At 40.8% G+C, this 24,303-nt stretch overlaps 1 protein-coding gene across 1 annotated transcript in view; it reads right to left on the bottom strand.

Annotated features, from left to right (window-relative positions):
- WASHC4 (WASH complex subunit 4) overlaps positions 1-24,303 on the bottom strand; it is a 57,288-nt gene that overhangs the window by 20,161 nt on the left and 12,824 nt on the right. Inside the window, exons 8-25 of the mRNA XM_036759210.1 lie at positions 21,269-21,311; positions 20,647-20,750; positions 19,617-19,737; positions 16,518-16,641; positions 15,737-15,864; positions 15,047-15,207; positions 13,872-13,998; positions 12,476-12,601; positions 11,198-11,305; positions 10,130-10,276; positions 9,945-10,024; positions 8,919-9,024; positions 7,219-7,335; positions 6,212-6,380; positions 5,357-5,511; positions 4,026-4,100; positions 3,401-3,505; positions 1,195-1,329 (exon numbers count right to left, since the gene is read on the bottom strand). Of these exons, the coding sequence (XP_036615105.1) occupies positions 1,195-1,329; positions 3,401-3,505; positions 4,026-4,100; positions 5,357-5,511; positions 6,212-6,380; positions 7,219-7,335; positions 8,919-9,024; positions 9,945-10,024; positions 10,130-10,276; positions 11,198-11,305; positions 12,476-12,601; positions 13,872-13,998; positions 15,047-15,207; positions 15,737-15,864; positions 16,518-16,641; positions 19,617-19,737; positions 20,647-20,750; positions 21,269-21,311 (2,131 nt within the window). The remainder of the gene's footprint in view (positions 1-1,194; positions 1,330-3,400; positions 3,506-4,025; positions 4,101-5,356; positions 5,512-6,211; positions 6,381-7,218; positions 7,336-8,918; positions 9,025-9,944; positions 10,025-10,129; positions 10,277-11,197; positions 11,306-12,475; positions 12,602-13,871; positions 13,999-15,046; positions 15,208-15,736; positions 15,865-16,517; positions 16,642-19,616; positions 19,738-20,646; positions 20,751-21,268; positions 21,312-24,303) is intronic.

Below are 24,303 nucleotides of genomic sequence, written 5' to 3'. Positions count from 1 at the left end.
TGTGATGGCACTGAGGCCTAAGTCTGCCAATTGGGCTGGAAGACCAAACGTGTGATGGTGAGCAACATATCAGTGACCTGGAAGGATAGGGTGGAGCCAGAGAAAGGCTTTAAATATTTCAATCCTGGGGCAGCTAGGTGGCGCAGTGGAGAGAGCATTGACCCTGGAGTCGGGAAGACTTGAGTTCAAATTCAGCCTCAGAAACATACTAGCTGTGTGGCCCTGGACAAGTCACTTAACCCTAATTGCCTCTAAATAAAAAAATGCTTCACTCCTTTGTGCTTTTATAATAGTTAAGATTTTTTAAAAGGGGAGATGACAAAAGTCTGATGTTAACAACTACCTTTCTTTTCTCTGATAAGTCACAGAAAAAATACTCCCCTTGATTGTGTGCTCCTCATCACCATGACTACATCCAAACATCTAACCAGCCTGCCCAAGGGTTCAAAAACAGAACCAAAATCCCTCTGTGGGGACATCTACTTCCTCATCCTAAAATGATAGGCAGGATGAAATCATTCCTGGAGGGCAGAAGCTCACCAAGGGCATTCATTCCCAAGTTACATCTGGCAGCTGGATTATATACTGCCACCAAGCAGACAACAGGCTTTTTCAATACACCGAGTTAAAGAGATGGGTGATAAATTCATTTTGGAATAACAATTAAGCCTTCTTTTTCCTTACAGAAGGAGAGAACATGATCACACAAGCTTTACTGACCTCCATTAAGGTAGGGCATAACCGGTGTAATTTCATCTTTGATAGAATGCGATCTTTTAACACATTCCATCTCTATTTTGGTTTGTTGCTCTGACTGTCACAATAATCACCAAAAAGGATGCAGAGCATCACTAGTTTATGGCATTTCCAACAGACCTTTATAAACTGTCTACTGTGCCTACAAGGGTAATTTCAAATAAATCTATGTTTGGTCCAGGCCTGTGATGTCAGGAGGGTGGGGAGCTCAGTATGGAAACTCCCTCCCCCAATGCAGAGCAGCATCTCATCTGTGAGAGTCACCGGGAGCAATAAGTAGTAAATGACCTGTTTAAGGCCAAATAGCAGGATGTGGCAGAAGCCAGGATAGTCACCCACATCTTTCCCAAGTACAAGGGTAAGCTTGCACCCATTAAGCCAGGCCGCCTCTGAAGCTCAACCAAACCATCTCAAAAATAGTAAAGAGATACAATATACCTTGTGATCATTTTGGTCCTTGACTTCTCTGAAAAACCGGATATCTTTGATCAATCTGGATTTGATGTGTTCATCATACATAAACTGACTAAATATATAGAACTTCTTTCTCAAAAACTGGTAGGTGAAATTAACCTGTTAAAAAGTTAAAATTCAAAATTAGAAAGGAGGACATAGTATAAAAGTACCTAATGAGTTTTTGAACCAATGCCAACAGACATAATTACAAAAAGGTCATGAAGTGGGGGACTAGTGATACTGACAAGAAAGAGGAGAAAAGAGGGTCACTAGAGCATTTTTTTAAATGCACAGAATACAAAGGAGTTCAGAAGTAGACAAACAGGGCAGCTTTGAAACTAACATGCTAAATTTATCATAATTCTTTTTAAAAATGCAATAGAGAGTGGTTTCATGTATAACCTTCTGCTTCTGTTCTTCTCCATATATGGAAATTCTCAAGTATGCTGAAATTTGTGAAGTTTAGAATAACCAAAAAAAAAAGATTAAAAGATGACTCTTTTGGTTTTAGATCTACTGGGTTTGAGGTAACTGATACCAGAAGAGAAAACCAAGGCTGAAAAACAAATCAAATCAAATCTGTAGGAAGAAAAACAAAAGGCCCCATTAAACCAAAATATTTATAGTAGCCCTTTGTATAGTAGCAAAGAAATGGAAATTGGTGCTCATCGATTAGGGAGTGACAAATTGTGGCGTACAAAGAATGTGATGACTAGAGAAGCATGGAAAGACTTACATGAACTGATGCCAGACAAAGTAAGTACAAAAACAGCTACATACACACACACACACACACACACACACACACACACACACACACACACCAATGTAAAGGGAAACAATAGCCAAGAAAAAAACTCCAACCCTGAATTCTACAAAATTGTAATCAACAAATTATTGCTCTGTTTTGTTTTTCCATTAAGGTTGGAAGAGGTAGGAAGGAGAAAAAATAGATGCTTTTTAAGTTTTTTAAAGAAATCATAATAGAAAAGTTTGGCCCCCCAAAAAATATGTGAAGACATTTCCTCTCACCTTCTTTGCAAAAGTGAGAGACCATGGGTGGATAACACTAAATATAACATTAGATATTTTCACTATATTGTTAACTTTCCTTCGATTTTCTTTACTTTCATTTATTCTTTTAGGTTGGCTCTCTGGGAGGGGAAGAGAAGAAGGACACACTAGAAATTATAGGTGATGTAAAAACAAAAGATCCCCAAAAAATTTCTTCTTAAAAAACACATAAGTAGATATTAACTGAAGATAAGGAAGTAAATGAGATTCCTAAGAGAGAAAAGGCTACTATAAGCTCTGTGAGGTCTGAGACCATGCTCTTTACTATTACCAAATGGTCCAGGGGAAGGGAATCTACAGTCTCAAGGGCACATGTGGCCTTGAGGCCACAGGTTCCCCACCCCTAGGCCTGCAGTAAGAAACCTGTCAATCTTTAAGACTGATTTTAACCCCTGCAGGTAATGGCTTGCACAAAGTTTGGAGATTTCAGGTGCTGAAACTCCCCCAGCCCACAATCCCTCCTTCAGACACATTTCACAGAAAGTCTTTCCTCTAAGCAATTATAAAATTATAGGGATAGAAAAGGTGAATTAAAAGTACTATGGGATGAATAACTTTCACTGTGAGGTTGATTTTTAAATTCTTCAAAAAAGCTTTAATTTTAAAAAAGACTTTTCATTATATTATGTACTAATCTGGAAATTTTGATAAGGAGAGAAGGAAAGCTCCCAAAACATCTAAATAATATAATGGATGATTATCTACCAACAACCACATTAACTGTTCTTAATATCTAGCAAAATTTTCAAATTAAGCACAGGAAAGAGCAGTGAGATTTTGTGAAAGGTCTGAGTTAAAGAATGTTTTGCCATCATGTTAACTTTCATGGGCACAGAGAACACCTAAATTGCTAAGTTGCCCACTCAAAGTTGTAAGAGGCTTGTTTTAATGGATTATGCACAGATAAGTTGCAATAAGCTTACTAACTATTTGCATATACTAAAAATTGATGTATCTAAAGTGCTTGAGGATGCTTGAAAACCTTTAGCTTCCTTAGGCACTGTACCATCTCCCAAGCATCCCTTTACATTGTGCAGCAAGAAGAAAAGATTTTCAAAGCAAACTACACCAGGAAAATTACAGATCCAGAAGAAAAAAAGCAAAAGGTACCTACTGTTGTGTTCATGATTCCTGTCCCATGAGTGCGAATTGAATTTGCAATGTGTCGGATGTTAATTGTATTCAAATGCTTGTTGTTGCTAGTCCGTTCAATGAATATCTACAAGTAACCAGATTTATGTTTAGTCAATTAAGCAAAGCACAGTGAATCAAAAAATTACCCCACACACAAGTCATCCAAGACTGAAGGTTTTCCAAAGGAAACATATGAATCAACAAGCATTTATCAAGCACCCACTATGTGCCAGGTACTGTAAGCCCTGGCAACAGAAGAAGAGATTAGATAAGAATTCTCCAAGTCTGGCTTAAAAGAAGACAGCTGGTTCTCACCTCTGCTTGTAGACTCAATCTGTTGCCAGATGCTGTTTTGGTCGATGGGCCTATGAAGAAAATCTAGCCCCATACAAATATGTGATTGGGAAAGGAGGGAGTATTTTAATAGGCAAATAACATCTTAGTATTACTCTGGACAGCTCTGATCTTGAGGACCCCCCTGAAAAGGTAACGGGGACTTCTGGGGGTCCAGAGACCACAATGAGAGAACGAAGATGCACCAGACCACAAGGCCTCTGGGCATCCATGAAACACCACCCTTCCCCTCAAGCCCAGCCACCGCTTACCTGATTATTGAGGTTGTAGAGATATCGGGACACAAATACGTGAATGTTTCTCATGATTTCCAGAACATCCAGACCCTGAAATTCAATCCATTTAAAAACTGTATTACAAGCGGCTTGTGATCATAAGTATTACACACAAGTCAATCCATCACAGGCCCTCGACCATGAAGAGAGCTTGGGCCTCCATCAAGAGCCAGCTACGGTGATTTCTAGTTATGCAGTGTTAACCAACCATTTAAAATCTTAAAGAAACAATACCACGGTCTCTCCACAGGACAAGCCCAAAATGTCCTTCAGATAAAGACAACTAGCAATCAGCTCCATAATGTGACTGGAGGATTGTGTGACTTAACCTCTTAGTACTTAGTAGGTAAAAGTTCCTAAAAGAAGCAGATTCACTACTCATCCTCCACATTCTTCCCATAGCCTTAGGGAGGTCTGAGAAATGAGCAGAAGAGGTGCCCCGGGACTATTAAAAGTCTTTTTGCTTCTTCAACCACCACGGGCAACTGGTCAGATCACCAAAGATTCCTCAAGAGGGACAAGTGGTATCTGGGTATAAAACCTCCTTTTTCATTAGCTATCAATCCCCCAGCTCCCTCTGTCCCAGGGGTACTCACAACAGCACTATTCTCCTTAGCAGAAAGCCAGCAGCACCTGACACAGCCAAAAGATGGAGTATAAAAGCGACAGCCAAAACAGGGTTCCTCTGAGTCAGTAAAACGTGAGTAGAAAGCTTTCTGGGAGGACTGTCCTGGATCCACCACCTAAGCATCCCCTCACCTCAGCAAGAACTAACGGGTGCCTAGGATGGATGGCCACTTTGTAAGCTGGCCTGGCTAGTCTGGGAGTCTGCTGGCCCAAGAGTGATCAACCTAACGCATCTGGACAATATCACAACGAGCTCTCTCTACTCTGACCCTGGGAAAGAGCGACATACTCACTGAGCTCTCAATGCTCCTTCCCTTCATGCAACAAATGTGCTCCTCCAAAAGCGTGCAGTCAAATCTTTTTTTTTTTTGAGGCAACTGGGGTTAAGTGACTCACTCAGAGACACAGAGCTAGTAAGTGTGCGAGGCCAAATTTGAGCTCAGCTCCTCCTGACTCCAGAGCCATTTTAAAAAGATTGTAGGGGAGGCTGGCATAAGGAGAATCTATGGTGAATCCTTCCATACGGCAAATAATCAGGCTCTAGTCCTTCCTACATAAGCTTGAATTTCCACCCATTGTCTTCTCAAAGTGAGGCATGATGGTATTTACAATGCAAACGAACACACACAAAATGAAGCATAAAAAAGAACCATTGTCAATCCGCTTTACACATACTCTACCTGCTCCAAAGTCTGACTGGGGAGATGGGCCTCTGTCATGACCAAGCCATAACGCTGAGTTGCTAAATTTCTCATTTCGCTGTAAGTGGCCCAGTCATGAAGAGCAACCGTTGTTAGGTTGTAGAAAGTCTTGTCCAAATAATGTGTTACAAAAGCTGTATCAAAAAAAAAAATAAAACCAACACCAGAGTCCACTTGGTATCTAAGGGATCCTGACTGCGTTGAGGAAGAAAGCCAGGAAAAAGAGAAAACCTCATCAGGCCTCTGAAAATGAGCTCTGCGCCTTTCTAATGAGATATTAAGAGTTAGAAAGTAGGCCCAAAGAAGAAAAAGGAAGCCACTCCAGGGTAAATGGATCAATGTGGAAATAAGGGTCTCCACTGGGTTCTTTAGCACAAAAAAGCCGCAAGTGGCCCAAATGACAGAGAGGGAACACAGAACTGACCCAGGGAGGGAACACAGGACTGACCCAGCGAGGGAACACGGGACTGACCCAGCGAGGGAACACGGGACTGACCCAGAGAGGGAACACGGGACTGACCCAGCGAGGGAACACGGGACTGACCCAGCGAGGGAACACGGGACTGACCCAGCGAGGGAACACGGGACTGACCCAGAGAGGGAACACGGGACTGACCCAGCGAGGGAACACGGGACTGACCCAGAGAGGGAACACGGGACTGACCCAGCGAGGGAACACGGGACTGACCCAGAGAGGGAACACGGGACTGACCCAGAGAGGGAACACGGGACTGACCCAGGAAGGGAACACGGGACTGACCCAGAGAGGGAACACGGGACTGACCCAGCGAGGGAACACGGGACTGACCCAGAGAGGGAACACGGAACACGCACCTCTGATGTCAATGTAGCGATCGAAGAAACGAATGGGGTTCAGAGAGAAGAAAAGGGCCAAGTCTTTCATGCCGACTCTGAATGGGTTTCGGTCATCCAGCTTGAGGTGGGTGTGCACAGACAGACGCAGGTCCTTCTCAATCTCTCTGCACAATTTCTCCAGCAGATGCTGCTCAGACAAATGTTAGCACACACTGCTTTAATCACACAATGACATCACCACTGGCTGCCTCCAATTTGCTTGGTAATCATGATATAGATGTTCAGATTAGCAAGGAAACAAAGTGCAGAGAAAATCAGTGACAATACCACGGAACAAAGGATTTTACTGGGAATGTGGGAATTACTTTGCTCCAATCCTTCAACTAAGGGTTTTACCCAGAAAGTACCAAGGTAAGCTCCACAATACTGTTTTCTACCATTACTATTTGTATCACTACCCTCACAAATTACTTCATGTGTATGCAACAAAGATGCCAACACAGTAGTAAATGCTTTTCAAACATACAAAAGCAGGGAACTTCAACTCCTCTGCCCATAGCCAAAGCCTGTGAAAAATCCACAGGGGAAGGAACACCAATCTTAGCATTTTGAGTCATATTAAAGAGACATTGTTAATAAGCAAATTTTTGCAGCTGTATATAGTCTTTCCCCAATCAGAAAGGTGAGTCCAATAACATTAAATAAACTACCTTCAAAATATATTATTATAACTAAGGATTTTATCCCCCAATTTATTTTGCCCCTAAAATTTCAGACTAAAACTCAAAATCCAAATACATTTACAATCACTAAAGGAATGTATGCTTCATTAAATTTTCCAACAAGTTTCCCAGTCTAAAATGAGAATTGCATAGCTACAAAAAGACGAACAGAAAACATTTTGGCTGCTTTTTCAAACCTTCATTTCGTAATTTTATCCTATTGAAAGCTCACTTTGATCCAAAAATGTACCCAAACACTGCATTCCAAATACCTATTTTGTTTTTCAGACAATATGCAGTTACCTCATTTAAAATTTCCATAATCTCCTTGTCATAGCAATTCAGAAGGATTTCATAAGACTCTAAATGTCTCGCGCACACCATAGCAGGTACGCAGTCCCGTAGAGCACTGAACATGTACTAAGAAGAGAAAGAAGTTACTATACAAATAAGATATGAACCCCCAAAGTCTATCACATCACAGGAAATGGTGCATATTTTATTTTGGAAGACATCACTTCAGTTCAAAGGATGACTTTCTCTCCCAATTTCTCCCAATTTTCCTTCTTGAAGACTCCCAAATAAATGCTTTATATGTCCAGAAAGTTTCCACCCCAGATTCTTTTTCCCAATATTCATTTCAAACAAGCTGACTTCCAATACTAAACATTCTGTTTTTCATGAGTAAATGATTTTTAAATGACTATGGTACCCAACAGAAAAGTTAAATTAACTGAAATTAGAATGATTTAAGGGGAAAAGGAAAGAGGGAATTATTTTCTTCCCCTCACTCAATAGCTGACTTATATTTAGTTATGTTAGTGCCTTTTGGTTTATTTATACCAATAATAACTTTCTAATACCCTCTTCTCCATAGAATCTTCCCTTGGAACAAAGGAAAACCAACTAACACAACATCTGAGAACTGACTTCCAGAGAGCAAAATTCATGGGGAAGGTGCTGAAAAGCAATGAAAACACCTAAATTTGCTCTGTATCATTAAAGATTAATACAACCATGAAAAAACATAATTAAACTTGAGGACCAGACAAAATTTTTGAGAATTAGGATTTGCTGGCATTCTTTCAGGAGCTGACTGCAAAGAGGACTCTTGGCTTTGGAGTCTAAGCATACCTGCTACTGTAATAATGAGGACAGCTGGACATGGGGCACAGTCTAAGTTCTACTACAAAGTACTTTCCACACATGATCTCATCTGATACAACAGCCTGGCATGGTAAGTGGTACAGGTGTTATCAATAACTGAAACGCAGACAGGTGGTGACATCCATGGTGTACAGCTATCACGCATCGTAAGCAGGATTCAAACCCAGGTGGCCCATCCTTTCCACTGCACACACTGCTTCAGTGGGAGTCACTGACACAGCTCCCAAGTATTCTAGAGCTGAGCACATTCCTGGTGTCAACTAAGGATCTTCAATTCAATAAACACTGAGTGCTTTGCCTTGGGTTGTGTGTCACCCAACTTCCTCCTCCTTCTTACCCCAACAGGGGATCTACTAATAGGAACGAAGGCTGTGCTGACAGATCCTATCATTACCAAGCCACTATTATCAGCCAACCTCCTACTTAGGCAAAGTTGGGAGCAAATAAAGCTCTGAATAGACTCCTTGAGAGATAATCCATTCCTACCATGCAAGAATTTAATAAAGTCAGGTTTGTTCCTCTAGTTCCAGACCAATGGAAATGGTTTCCATTTTTTTCACATGTTGCACTTGCAATTTCTCAAGTTTGGCTACACTACCTTCTTCCATAGCCCCTTCCTAATAATCTAAAACAGACAAGACAGAAAGAGCAAATTATTAAAATTAGTTCCATAAATAATAATATTAAGACCTCGTCCATCATTACTTAGCACTAATGGGAATGCACTTTTCAAACGGCTTAGTAAGGGTAATCAATGGTTCCTTTTTCAGTGACGGTGCCCTGCTAAACTAAATCAGTAACTGGCCTAGCGAGGCTTTTTTCGGTTCTTTACTTACATGTAATCTAGCTGCACCAACAGCATTTTCATACACATCATCTAAATAAATTGGAAAGACGGCTCGATGCCAGTACAGGAAGCAGCAGTCACACTGCGTTCGGACTCTACAATGCAAGACAATAATGAGTGGTCAAAGAAACCGAAGCTACTCAAGACACAACGGTGAAAGGAATGGGATCCTGAGACGCCAAATCACTGAGCTGGGAAAGAACCCAACACCACATTCCTGCAGCGCCTTGTAAGATGCTCATTAGCCAATAAGCCTGTGTTTTACGGGGTATTTGGCAATGGGTTCAAGTGCCTTTCAAAGGACCAAGGCTAACAAGAAATATCGTGCTGATTAGTAACTTATGAGGGATGCTTTATTCTCAGCTGTAGTGCCCACCTGTAAGTCAGAGAGCTAAACCTTCCCCAAAAATGAGTCAGGAGGTCACAGTCACCTATTTCTAATGCCTGTCAAATGCTTTTTTCATCTCAGACAGCAACAAATGACTACGCCTCCTACAATAAAGGGACATACAAATTCATCATCTCTCCTTGTGATGGGAGGTAAATGGCATCAGTTCCAAAAGGAATGAGCTACTTCCTCACTCCACTTCCTCCATTACGAAACACAAGGCATTCATGACTGTCACCTTAACACAGATAGGGGATGAATATCAAGTGTAGATCTGTTAGGAACCTAATTCGTCAGGAGTCAGGGAAGCTCTTAAAAAACCACGTAAATTTCTAGAGTAAGGTATTTTAGATGGCAAAATTTATGAGAACACACTAGGATTCACACTGCTAACCACATCCGAGGTGACAGCTTTTTTTTTATTAGTTGCAAAGAGCCTCATCTTTAAATATGGGGAAAATTGGCTAAAGAAATCCATGGTCCCCACGCACTGTCACAAGGAAGGACAGAACTGCTCATGAGACACAAGTGCTCTCTACTTCTGCCAATGTCTGAGTTATGAAAGTCTTCCTTCCTTTATCAAATAAATTTGATTCATTTTCCATTTCCAGCACATTGGCTGCTCACCTTTCTCTGAGTTCACTAATTAGATCCAGTTTTTTCATCACTACTTGGAGAGGGAGTAGCTCTTCATCCTTAAATGTTTTCTATTGAGGAAAAGAAAAAGAAGGGGCCAAACATTGGCTCATCATCATCGTCGTCTTCCAGGTTGGCTGCATTGTAATCAGAAACAGACTGAGGAGAGAACGTACCATCTGGGTGCCCACACTCAGAGCCAAGGAAAGGATGAGGCGCCTCTGACGGGTGCTTGGCCCATTCAGAGTGTTCTCAGCCAACACGAGGGCAGAGAGGACATCGAGGCGCTGCTCACTGTACTTTTTGTCGGAAATTACTCTTTTCTTGATGAGAAAAGAAGGAAAAAAAGGAAAGAAAAATCTGACTTCTGATGCCCAAGGAACAGAGGCCATGTGCGAGGTGAACATTTCCAAACCCCAAATATGCAAGATTCAGAATCAGCCTTCCATGCTTGACTTTTCTTTCTTCCTTTTAATAAATACTTGCTGAATTGAAAAATAATTTTACTGACTTTAAAATTGCATTTATTCATGGGTAGAGTCTACTGGACTAGGAAAGTATCCCTCTAATGGCCTCACCCCAAGCCTCAGCCTCCAATATCCCAGCAAATTCTCCCCTTCCCCAGAATGCACCCTTGGGGACCCTGGGCCTGGTCATTGCTCTGTCTCACAGCTAAACTCTCCTGTACATGTTGTTTCCCTAAATTAGGATGTAAGCACTTTAAAAGCAGGAACTATCTTGCTTTCTCTTTGAATCCCCAGGGCTCAACACAATGCTTGGCACACAGTAGGTACTTAACATACGCTTTTCTATTCCACCTCATTGTCTCCCACTAGACTGAGCCCTCCCTTGTGACAACGCAAAACCATTATAGTCTGACATTCCTTAGACACTCTTGGGTGTTCCCTGCACTAATCCTGGGTGTACTATTGTCTACTAGGCCCTGTGATGAATAGATCACCCATCAAACATGGCTCTAAAGGCCAAAACTGCCTTGTAATGCAATTGTACTTTTTAATTCATTTAATTTAATTAATACACTGTTATACCATGTTCCACTTTCAGGAAAAGGTTAAACCTAACATTTGAACTAAACCCAGATCAGAGCAGCATTACCTTAGAGTCTGCATTGGGGAGGCCAGTTACGAGTTAGCTCAAACATTTAAGACAAAAGCTAAAGGACAAAGACCTACGTAGAAGCCAATGAAGACAACAAGACTTGATGAAGGTGACATATAACATACCTTGGCCACAGAAATAGAATTAAGAGCTTGATGTTGAAGGTGCTGGGTTATGTGTGAAACAGAATCAGCCACAACCATACTTCTTCTGTAAAATGTATGCTCTATTGCCTTTAAGAAACAAAAGAAAAAAAATCCTCTCCAATGACTGCATTATTGAACTTTAAAAGTAATTTTTTCCCACTGACTTACTGATTCATCTCAATATTTTCATACTTTGATACATCAAAAGGTAGTTATTTGAAATTCTTAAATACTGAAATAGATCTCTTTTTTGGTCTCTTATATTGAGCCAAATATGCAGACAAATGCCATTTGGAAATCTGTCTAGGATAGACTACTAACTGGCAGTAATATTATAGGAAATCTATTTCTGTACAAGTTTAAAGGAAGGGTACTAATTCGCCCACTCCTAGAGACTAGAAGAAAAAAGTAATAATGATGAGGTTTAGTCGAAAATTTCACCCTAAATGTAACATTGTGAACCTAAGTTCATCTTCCTACATGATAACTGTATTTCCTCTAAAGAAGATCTGAAAAGGAATGCACAGTATTCTGACTTCACTTGTGAATCATTAAAGCAGAGTTAGCTTTTTACATGTATTTAGAAGGCCAGGCCACATTAATAAAGGGTACCTTCTATTAACAACAACAACAACAAAAGTTGCTCACAAAACTGTAATCACAAAACTTAAGAAACCCAAGTTAAGAGTATATTCATTTACTTTTTCTCATTATAAGCCAGTCCAAAAGGACAGCTCTCCATTGGTGATGAAGCTCAAAGAAAGAGGCCTCAAGAGGAGACCTATGGGGCAAGAATTCCCCAAGACATCCTTGCACCATGTGTTCTTCTTGTTTGCTGAAACAAAGCTCCGACTGCCATGGGCAAAGGAGGCCTGCCATCCCAACTGCCCTTCCATACACCTGTCAAACTACCTGCAAGTGCCTTGCAAAGTCAAACTTAAAAAATGACAATAAATATGAGAAAGGATATTTTAGGAAACAAAAAATATCTTAAATTTCCAAGAACAAAGAAGTGTTCTTGAACAAAAAGGCCACTTAGTTCTCTCACTCCCAGGTACATTACGTACAAGGGCAGTAACTTAAAATCAAAGTCATTAGTGTTGACATGAAGGCTTCGTGTTGACTTTGGTTCTTAATGTGCTGGTTCCATGCCTAGTCCTTGTCAGGCCTTTCTCTCACAAGCAACTAAAACCTTTGAGATCCCCCCAGCTCTCTGTCACTTCTGAGAGAATGCAGCTACATCATCCTGAAACGTACCTTGAGGAGCTCAACAAGTCTGCACAAGGCTTTGACCGAAGTTTTGGTCATGGGCTTCTGCATGGACATGTGGAGATTCATTGTAGTCTTAATAATGGTGCTAATGCTGTATGCATATAAAAAACCCTGCAACAAAGAAAATGCTACTTTAAGACAAAACAGTGGTGAGTGGGTTAGCTCTACTCACACAGGAGCTGTTTTCCAAAAGTTTAATTTGAAGTAGCTTGCTACATTGCGGTACAATGGAAAGCATGTTAAAACATGTCAGAGGACTCAAGTTCATATCCTGATTCCCCTGCTTGTCACCTGTGTGACCTCAGGCAAGTCACCTAATCTCTCTTCCTGAATTTCTTTATCTATAAAGTGAGCAGGTTGGGCTTCTGGCCTCTAAGGCCCCTTTGAGCTCCAGCTCTGTGATTCTTTCAGCCAATACACTTGGAAAGCATTTCCCACAGAAATGAAACCTAAACTAAGCCTTCTAGTCCCCACACTCAACATCACCGGGGCATTGTCTTCTCCCCTCCCCCTCCTAGGACACCAGACAGCAGGAGCAGGGACCCCCCCAAACCCACCCCAGTCCCTCCATGTTACCAGTGGCTCCCGGGCATCGAAAAGGGGGAGGAGGCTAGGAAATTAATGAAGGGGCAGGGGACTGGATATAAAGCACTCAGCCTGATGAGGCCTCCTACCAGCAAGACCCCAGGGGGAGGTAGTTCAGTCTCTTTCTTTCCTTCTAGGGCCCTCAAGGACAGATCTGCTTGCTCACCAATACTAATCCTTCCAGACTTTCCTTCTTTTCCTGGCCCACTGGGGCACAAAAGGTTATCTCACAGCTCCCACCTTTCCAGACTACCTCTCTCTGAAGCAAATACCTGGGACTTTTGAAATTGGCTAAGTATCTTTACAGCTAGTAACTCAAAAAAACAAAGCTAGCAGAGTAAGATGCAGATAGGCCGTGTGTAATGTGTTTGCTGAGCTGACTATGCCTCCAGGTGGTTTTTCTCTTCGATAACTCTGGGAAATAAAAGTCCTCACATCAAAATCAGGGTGCATTACGGGCATACAAAGCACTGAGACAGGATGCACATACATCCTAGAAGCATTCTGTCATGAAAGCCAGAATAAGAACCGACAGCTCTGGGGTAAGGAACAGAGACTCTGTGAGACACAGAGACCAAGAGAGGGAAAAGCCTGAGATGATGCTGATGAGGGAAGCGAGGAGAGCTCACACCAGTTCACAATTCCCTCATCTCATCCCTGGTTCCCAATCATGGCCTGTATGACAAAATGTTACTATTCTTTTCCAGGTAAAAGCCAAGCTTGTACTAATCCAATTTCCACAAGTTTTAGACAAATAACTTACAAAGTATTTCACCAAGGGCAAAACGTATGCTACCTGTATAAAAACGCTGCATCTATTGGTGAGGTCCTCAGCAAACTTATCCATTCGCTGTTCTTTAGATGAAATGGATTCCATTTTCATCATCCATGAGCTAACAAAGACGTAGTAAGACTGCACATCTCTAACGAAGAAAAACATGATGTTTTCAGAAGTGATCTTTCCTCAGACATCTAGAGGAGGCATGCTATCCATTTTATTTCAACTCTACAGATTAAAAAATATTAGTATTCCAAGATTAAGATTCATTTTCTAGGGGTAGCTAGGTGGTGCAGTGAGTAGAGCACTGGCCCAAGCGTCAGGAGGACCTGAGTTCAAATCCAGCCTCAGACACTTAACACACTTACTAGCTGTGTGACCTTGGGCAAGTCACTTAACCCTAATTGCCCTGCCTTCCCCCTCACAAAAAAAAGATTCATTTTCTAATAACAAAAGACCATTCAGAAGTAAGAATACAAGCATAAACAGTTATCACATATGAAGTCAGCAATAAACTACTCCCACTTTTTAACAGATAAAAAGAAGTCTACCCAAAGCAGTCGGCTTTTTATGGGGTACTAAACAAAGTAGCCAACATTTAAAGCTACCGTGGAATAAACCAATAGATGTAAATTGTCAATGAGTCCCATTTGGGGGGGGAGGTGCAGCTAGTTGGCAGAGCAGACAGAGCGCTGGCCGGCAGGCAGGAAGAGCCAACCTGAAATGAGACACTCACTAGCTGTATGACTCTGGACAAGTAACTTAGCCTGTTTGCCTCAGTTTTGCAAACTGTAAAGTGGGAATGATGATAGCACCTGCCTCCCAGAGCTGTTGCTAAGGATCGAATGAAGTCATATTTGTAAAGAGCTTAGCATGGTGCTTGGCACACAGTAGACACTATATAGACGCTGGCTTCTCTCAGTCAAAATACTATTTAATTCAACACCAAGAAATCCACATCATCTATTGATCTTTATAATCTAAACTCAATTTAAACAGATAGTCATGCAGTCATAAAGTTTTAAAAATTCTACTCATGTTACTCAAATCCAAACCCTAATGCCACTCACTAATGAGGAATCAATTAAAATCTGATGCCATCTTCCTTTTCCCACATGATTTAAGAAGACTCACTATTACATCTAGAAATAGACAACATCTTCCTGATTATTAGGCAGCTTTAGGTAACATACTTGGTAAGTGACTGGGCCTTTTGTTGCAGAAAAGTATCCCTGTGCGTTTTAATGGCATGAAGGCTTTTTTTGTCAAGGAGTTTGGCAGCTGCTGGCATTTTCTGGATCAAAAAGTTATCCGCAAACCAAATCATGTTAGCAGTTAAAGTGATGGCTGGTACCTGAAGCATTGAGAGCAAAAGGGAAAATGAACGCACACACTAGGCAGTGAAAGCTCATAAGATCAAAACCAACACCAGGGCGATGAACTAGTCTCATACAAAAATTTACTCCCAAAACAGGCACCACATAACGAGTAGTCCTCCATGACACATTACTGGCAGCTTTGTTCTTGGGGTTAAACATCATGATAACTCTAAAAGTCTGAATATTCTCTGGTTATCAAATCCCATCTAAATTACAAGAAAGATAATTAAACCCTCACTCCTTAGAGACGCACAAAACAGATGTTAATTCCCTGGGGACTGACCAGCTTGAATTCCCCTTTGCATTAACGTAAGAAATAACTGCTGAGAGATGGAAGTTCTGGCCAGACAGATCCTAATCCTGCAGTAAGGTCCATCTGAAGTAAGCTCCAAAATCTCTGTTTTAAATTATGTGCCAAATCTCAGAAAAGAAAAGAAAGCAGATGCTTTCTAACCTAGTTGTGTCTGTTTTACTTGAAAACAAAAAAGAGCACAAAATTCTTACCTTCTTACAAATGTCCAGTAAAGATTTATAAAATTTTTTATCTACAGTCCGAAAAATCTGGAAGTGCAACACAAAAAGTCCACAAACTCCAACGTATTTGTCTCTCTGGTCAATTTCAGAGGGTTCACCTGGAAAAAAACAAAGCCCAACTTGAGGATGAGGAGGAGAGGGAAGATTCCTCTTTAAATCTACTCCCCAGGAAGCCCATACAAGATCTGTGATTTCATCAGGGAGGGCAACTCCAAATGTGGAAACTCCTTCCGCCAATGCAGATATCGACCTGACCTAAGGCTTAGTATAGTTCTTTATTAACTTTGTTCAGACTGGGTCTCTCTATCTCACTCAAGCTGGACAGGTAGCAGCCAAACACCTCTGCTGATCAGTCCAGAAACTTTGACCTGCTCCATTCTACTCTTCAACTGGATCGACCCTCCTTGGGAAGAGTGGTCCTCCCCACCCCCACCCTTGCTCCCAGGAGCTTATCACAGCAGCGCTGGATTTAGTGCATTTCATAAGCTTTAACCAACCCTCCTGCAGCCCAGGAGATGCATTAGCCTCAAGTTCCCCAGTTGCAGGGACAACATGGATGCCAATAAAGAAGCTCTAAGGAGCTGCTTGAAAGAAATACTGAAGTGACTTGCCAAGGGTCACAAGACTAGAAAGTGTTGGAAGCAAGATTTGAACCCAGGTCTTCCTGACATCAAGCCCAATACTCTATTCTGCCTCACTGTAAAAAAGGCCAATCTGATAAATGATAAAATCAATGGGGACTTTGCATTACCGAGTTTGGCTTCTACGTTTGCAAAAATTGTGCGTATACTATGTGCAAATTCTTCAGCAAAAGTGCTATTCTTTGACACAGATACTCCTCCGTTAAGGGAATCAAACTGTTGTTCTATACAGGCCTAGAAAGGAAACATGCACAACAAAATAAGACCCACAGATTAGGAGATCACAATACAAAGGCAACAGAATCTAGTATAGATAGTATAGAATCACATCCTAAATTCACCATTTAAATGTGTTGCAAATTTAAATGCCATATGACGAAGCATTTTGAAAAATCAAACATGTTCATATAGTACACTATATAGAACAGCATATAGTTCATATAGTACACTACACAGAACTCTATTACATAGAACCACACCTCAGACCAGGAGTGGGGAGCCTCCCTCAAATGGTACAGTCTGAGATGCAGTAAAACTGAAGCTAACCCTATATCCATACACAAAGTAAGGCCTAGAAAGCCCAAGAGAAGAAGTCCTCCTCTGACAGCTCGTGGGAACACAGACACCACCTGGGAGGTCAATGCCAGCACAGCATGAGCTCAGGCAGATTCTGCCCAGTGGAAAAGGCTTCCAGGATAAGGTGGCTGAGGCCCAGTCTCGCTAAGCACTTGACAGGCTAAGCACCAGAAGGCTTGTCACTGGGGGATGAATTTTTTTTTTGGCCACTATGACATTTATCAAAGCAATAGAAAATATTTTCCACATTATTCCAAGTTTTTCTAAAGCAAATTTTATTTTGTTTTTCAGTCTTAAAGTTCTTTTCCCAGCCCACTTAGCTGCAGTGTAAACAAAATGCCCAACAAACTATGAGTGATCACGTCTAACTGAACTAGCAAGTAATGCTGTTTTTAAGCAGCGTCATAGGTTTAGCCACGTGAGTTTAACATTAAAAGCTGTGACTGAGCTGTTACAAAGTATAAGCATACAAATTATGCGTTGTGTGTTACGGAGGCTTTGTTTTTCGTTTTTTCCAACATAGAGGGAGAAGAAAGGGGAACAGGAATAGAACAGAGAAAGAACAGAAAGAAAAGAGGCTCACTGAGGCATCTGAAAAGAACAAAGGGAAGAGCAGAACGAGGGCCAAGCCAGAGAGCTCTGAAAGCTAGAGACTGATCTCATCACACACTTCCAATACACTACGAGACTGGCAATTTCACGTACAATCCTCTTTTTCCGTTTTACACAAATGCAAATACTCTTTATTTGCAAAAGGAAATGACGGGAATAAGCATCTCTAGCGTACCTACTATATGCCAGGCACCGTGCTAGATAGTTCTTTACAAATATTCTCTGACTTGATATTTGGTGTTTCAATTCAGAATAACATTAAAAATTACAGTCATCCCTTCCACATCACAGGGGCTAGGGGTGCGGTGGCCCTGCAAGCTGGGAAATCCATGTGAAAATTTTTGGCCCTCTCTTTGTACTAGAGAAGAAATCCAAATTATTATAGTATTACAATATGAAGTATGTTGATATTATCCAATGCTATACATGTATTTTATGCATTTATGAATTTCTAAACTTCTTCTGTGTCGTCTGCAGCTTCTGCAAAACTCCTCCAAGATTCCCATTTGATTTATGCCAAAATGTAATATAGCAAAACTACAATGGGGAAAGTCACAATATGGAAGGGATAACTGTAATTTTTAAAAAATGTGTTAGCGTAAAAGGAATAATATATGTTCCTTACAGAAAAATTAACATAAATAACATTTTATTCCTTGAAAAAGGAATAAAACTGTATGTTTTACTGTTGGACATCCCTACTTCTCTCACTAAAATACACTAATTTTGTCATCCAGATTCACATCAGTCATTTTCAGTCATGTGCAACTCTTTGTGACCCCATCTGAGGTTTTCTTGGCAAAGATACTGAAGCAGTTTGCCATTTCCTTCTCCAGCTCATTTACAGATGAGGAAACTGAAACAAACAGGGTTAAATGACCTGTCCAGGGTCACACAGCTGGTAAGTGTCTGAGAATGGATTTGAACTCAGGTCTTCCTGACTCCAAGCTCAGCACTCTATCCACTGCACCACTTATCTGCCCCATAATATTCTACTTACCATGAAACGAAGTCATGGAAAGGACTTAAAAACGGTACATCCTTTCAACTAGCAGAAATGTTAGCTCCTCTGAAAAGATTTTTACATCATAAAGCTTCTTTATTTAGCAAATCCTTTTTAAAATAAACGACACAAGAATGTTCCTGTGCTCTAAGAAACAAGGAATATGATCTGGGAAGACACGAAATGATGCCAAATGAAGACCCAAAAAAAGCCTCGACGTGACTACAAGCATGTAAACAAGAAGAACAAAAGAATAAAAACCAAACGGCATTGTTAAAATGAACAAAGCTGGCCCCAAAGAAGAGCATAAAAGGCACCGTGGCTAGGGCACACTGAATAAAATACTGGACTCAGCTGATATGTTGGTTAGAGTCTTGCCAAAGCGGGAGGCAGAGGGTTGAGGGGGGTGTCCTATTCTTGGCTAAAAGGGATAGGTCTCTGGGCTGGGGAATAGGAAAGAGAAGGAATATATTGAAAATGTGGGTGATCACAAACCAAAACCTATCAATAGAAATTTTTTTAAAAAGTCATTTCAATATGACAAATATCATGAATGCTAGAAAAAGCATTCACTAAATACTTGTTGATAATGAATGCTATCAAGCTCCTCTCTGAATTACTGTAAATATTGCATTAATAATTAATGAAATTATAGTGTGGTCACCACTTAAAGAAAAGTCAAAGCACTTATAAAATGAACATATCAAGACAGAATTTTATGCAATTATTTCATTCAGATTTTGGGATGGGTGAGTGACAATAAGCCACACTGCAGGGACAGCACAGTGGGATGCAAAGGGTGTTAGACCTCACAATCAAAAGGCCTCAGTTTCAATCCAAACTCTGCAACCTAAGACAAGTCAACTCTGCCTCATTTCCTTATATGTCAAATGAAGAGTCCTCGCAAGATCAACAGTCTGAGTGTTACAATGATTCTTGATTAACAGACCTCAAAGACATTTTTTCATCTATTATGGAATATGTTCTCTACGGTAATCCAAGAGCATCATTAAGTTACCTGGAAGATCATTCCGTCAAGTAACTGTCCTTCTAGTTTTTGCAAAAACTTCTCAAATGGCTTCAGTTTTTCCTCCTGGATGCCAAACTTTGAAGGATTGTGGTGGACAGACTTCAGTAACCTTTATTAAGAGAATCTTGGTTATTACTAGAACATCTTAAATCCAGTTAAGTTCTTTATATGTAAAGTTGAAATTCCACCCCAAAATTTAAAAACAGAAAACTTTCAAGGTAAAACTCTTAGCTGATCCTCTATACTTGGCAGTGTGAACATGAATGATCCTAATAAACTTCAATTCCCTTCTCTCAGGTCTGTTCCCCAAAAAACCTATGTTCATTAAACAATATCCAAGTAAGTTGACAGACGTGAAATAAATTGAAACCAAGCCAAGAGTAAAAGTGCAACTCTGACATAGCCCAATTCAGTTCAATTAGTGTTTACTAGAATTAATATTGTACAGGAATTTGCCTAAATATATTTCTTCCTTTTATTTTATTTTATTAAGTGAGGTATACTTTGCTTCAAAACATAAAAATCTAGATAAACAATACAGATAAAACAGATGTGATTATTCTTTTGAACCAAAGGATTCACTACAGGATTACTTTACATATAGACCTTCAACCAACCAATCAACAAGCATTTACTAAACACCTACAATGTACCAGGTACTGCTAGGTAAAATGAGATAATATTTGTAAAAATGCTTAGCCAAGCACCTAGCACACAGCAGGCCCCATATCAATGCTTATTCTCTTCCCTTCCTCTCCCTTCCCTAGGTAACAGGGATGGCAGAATGAAACAATCCCTGATCTCAAGGAGCTCACATCCTGGCAAGGGGAGACCACAAGAACATAAACATGCACAGACAGAATAAATATGAAGAGAATAAATACCAAGTAGTTGAACACCACTTTCACTTGGACCTTCACAAGTATATTTCAAATTGCATCATTAAATTTTTACTCATCTGTCAATTAAATAAAGACCCACCAGCCCCAGAAAGCAGAAAAGAGCCACATTCGCTCACCTCTTATACATCGTCCAATGGTCTTTCAAGGTGGCATGATTCTCAACAATTACATCCAGCGTCAGTAAAACTGTCAGCAGTTCTCCCAGGTGCTCATACATAGTCTGTCAAAAAAGCAAAAGTTTCAGTGACTGGTACTTCCAGTAGCCATAACACTTTAGAATGACAAAAGAACAGTTGAGCAGCTGATTTGATCCTCTTGTGGGCCACAGAAGAAGGAAAATTCTGCCACCAGATATACCCCTAGGCTTGGCTACCTTGGCTTGCAAATCCACAACAGAGATCTGGGATAAGTCACAGATGGCCTTGCTACTACTGGGCAACCAACTCAGGGTCCATGAGGCACTGAATAGGTATCATTAGGATTTTATTTCAAAGATAAAAGTCACTCTAATAAACTGAGACAGTGGCACTTTAGTAAACAGTCAAGTTAGCTTCTGCAGCCTTGGTTTTTAACAAGTATAGAATACTCTATACATATTCAGACTTCTTAAAAATTTGTTGGGTTCATTTTATACAACTTTTTTTCCCTTTATTTTAATAATAAAAATTAAACAGAAACAAAAATAAAATTTAGAGTACAAATGTGAGGATTTTTTGACTCAAGTTAAAGCACTCTTACCTGAAAATGAACTCCAGTTGTTTCTATGATTTTGGGGGCAATCCTACAAGAAACAAAACAGAACCTTGTCAAACACTATCTGGCTTTTTATGACTCGTTCCTATTTCAAGATGATGGAGCAGTAGATGGTTCTTACTAATTTTAATGTGCATTTCTCTCCATTAAGTCTTAACAGTAATCAGTAAGAGTTAATGTGACCAAACCAGCCATCATCATCATCAAACCCAGTTTTCCATGTGAGAAGCTGGTTCATGGACACTCGGACTAGTACTGAAAACCACTTAACTAGAGGCAGTGCTCTTCAGACAAAAGAAGACTACTGTCAGGAAACCCAAGGCCTGAGTTCAAATCCCAGCACCCATCAACACTAGCATGTCACCCTGAAATCATATAGCCTCTTACGGCTTCAGCATCTCCATCTATAAAATTGGAACCATAAGGTTTGCACTATTCACCTTATAGGCTTCCTGGGAAAGAAGTATTCTGTAAACCTTAAGGTACTATGGAAACATGAGTTCTGTTGGTTTTTTTTAAACTTGCTTCCCTGAAGGCAGGAACCTTACCTAACCTAAATGTTGGATCACCCTTCCTATGCCCCACCCCTGCAGGCCTTGGTCCAATGCCCGGCACAGAAGAGGCTCAGTGTGTCCAATGTGTTATAGTAGACAGACCTTCGGATCCTGTCAGAAAGGGGAAGGCTCCAACCCCACCCTGTCACTTAGTGTGCGATGTCAGGCAACTCACTTAAGCTCTATAAGCCTCAGTTTCCCCACCTTAAAATGGGGGGTTTGATTAAATGGTCTCTAAGGCTCCTTCCAGCTCTAAGCCAATGAGCCTGTGAGGGTCTTATCACACAATTTTTGTCCTCACCCGTGTTCTCCTCCCAGACAACTCCACAAACATATAATACAAACATGAGGAATCCCAAGGTAGAAGCAAAGAAATGCAATATAATTATGGGACCTCCCTACCCCAACTGCTAGACTTCATGAACAGGACTCTGCCTTACCTACGGCAAAGCAAATGCTTCTGCTAGCACCTGGGCACTACTCTCCCATTCAGTCAAGCTTATCAGACAAGAAAACCCATCCTGGATCCCTGCCTTCTCATGACAGAGGGGCCCCCCATAGCTCAATGAAACTGTGAGCTAGGCCATGCAGGGTTACCCAAGACAGACAGGTCACAGTGGAGAGTTCTGACAAAAGGTGATACACTAGAGAAGGAATGGCAAACCACTCTAGTATCTTTGCCAAGAAAACCCCATGGGCAGTACTAAATGGTAAAAGAGATCACACCCAAGGAGAAGCCCCTTAGGTTGCAAGATGTTCAACATGTTACTGGGGAAGAACAGAGGACAACTACAAGGCACTTCAGAGGGAATGAAGTGGCCAAAGCCAAAAGGAAGCTTAGCTGTGGGTACGTCTGATGATGAAAGGAAAGTCCTGGGCTGTAAAGATCAATACTGCATAGGAACCTGGAATGGTAAGATCTATGAACCAAGGTAAGCTGGATGAGGTCAAACTAGAGAAAAAGAGTTTAAACATCGACATCCTGGGTGTCAGTGAACTTAAATGCATGAGAATGGGTGAATTTAATTCAGGTGATCACTACGCAGTAGTATACCATGGGGAAGAATCCCTTGGAAGAAATGGAGCAGCCGACAAAGTCAATAAAAGGGAGAGAAAAGCAGGATTGGGGTATAATCTCAAAAATGACAGAATGAGATCTATTTGAATCCAAGGTAAACTGTTCAACATCATAGTGATACAAGTCTATACTCCAAACACTGATGCCAAAGAGGCCAAAGTGGATCAGTTCTGTGAAGACCTACATCACCTTCTAGAAATATCGCCAAACGATGTCACATTCGTCATAGAGGACTGCAGTGGTAGAGAAGGAAATTAAAAGATAATAGGCAAGTTACCAGAAGAGCAGCTTGGTTTTCCAAGAGACAGAGGAACTAGAGACCAAATTGTCAACATTTGATGGATTTGGGGGATACCATGGGAGTTCCAGAAGAAGAAAAAAAATCTATTTCTGCTTCACTGACTGCACTAAAGCCTTTTATGGTGTGGATCACACCAAATAGTGACTAGTCCTCAAAGAGATGGGAGTACCAGATCAACTTATTTGTCTCTTGAGGAACCTGTAGGTCAAGAAGCAGCAATTAAAACTGAACATGGAAACACTGATTGGCTTAAGATTGGGAAAGGAGCACAAGGCTGTATATTATCACCTTATTTATTTAACTAACATGCAGAGCATATCACCCAAAATGCCAGGCTAGATGAATTAAAGTTGCCAGGAGAATTACCAACAATCTCAGGCATGTAGAAAATACAACTTGGATGGCAAAATGTGGGAAAAGAACTAAGTGGCCTCTTGATGAAGGTGAAAGAGGTGAATGTAAAAGCTAGCCTGAAGCTTAATGTTTAAAAAAACTAAGATCATGGCAACTGGTCCCATCGCTGCTGGAGGGAGAAGAAATGGAAGCAGTGTCAGATTTTATATTCTTGGGCTCAGAGATCACTAAAGACAGCAACTGCAGCCATGAAATTCAAAGACACTTGCTCTTTAGAAGGAAAGCTATGGCAAATCTGGACAGCAAACTAAAAGCAAAAACATCACCTTGCCAACAAAGATCATTGGACTATCAGGAAAGCTGAGTGCCACAGAATCAATGCTTTTGAATTGTGGTACTGGAGAATACATTTGAGGATACCTCAGACAGCAAGAAGGTCAAATCAGTCACTACTTAAAGAAATTAATTCAGGAATTGGAAGATCATTGGAAGATCAAATACAAAAGCTGAAGCTTAAATACTATAGCCACATACTGAGAAAACAGGACTCACTGGAAAAGACCCTGATATTGGGAAAGATTGAAAGCAAAAGAAGAATCTCATCCCGGGCAGTGGATGAGATGGATAGATGGTGTCATGGAAGCAACGAACATGAGCTTGGACAGATTTGGGATATAGTGAAGGACAGAAGGGCCTGGAGTACTGTGGTACCTGAGGTCATGATGAGTTGAAC

This window comes from Trichosurus vulpecula, chromosome 5 (genome assembly GCF_011100635.1).
Source record: "Trichosurus vulpecula isolate mTriVul1 chromosome 5, mTriVul1.pri, whole genome shotgun sequence".
Classification (NCBI taxonomy): Eukaryota; Metazoa; Chordata; class Mammalia; order Diprotodontia; family Phalangeridae; genus Trichosurus; species Trichosurus vulpecula.
Note: the sequence above shows the minus strand (reverse complement) of the source record. Positions and strands in the feature narration are given on the sequence as shown.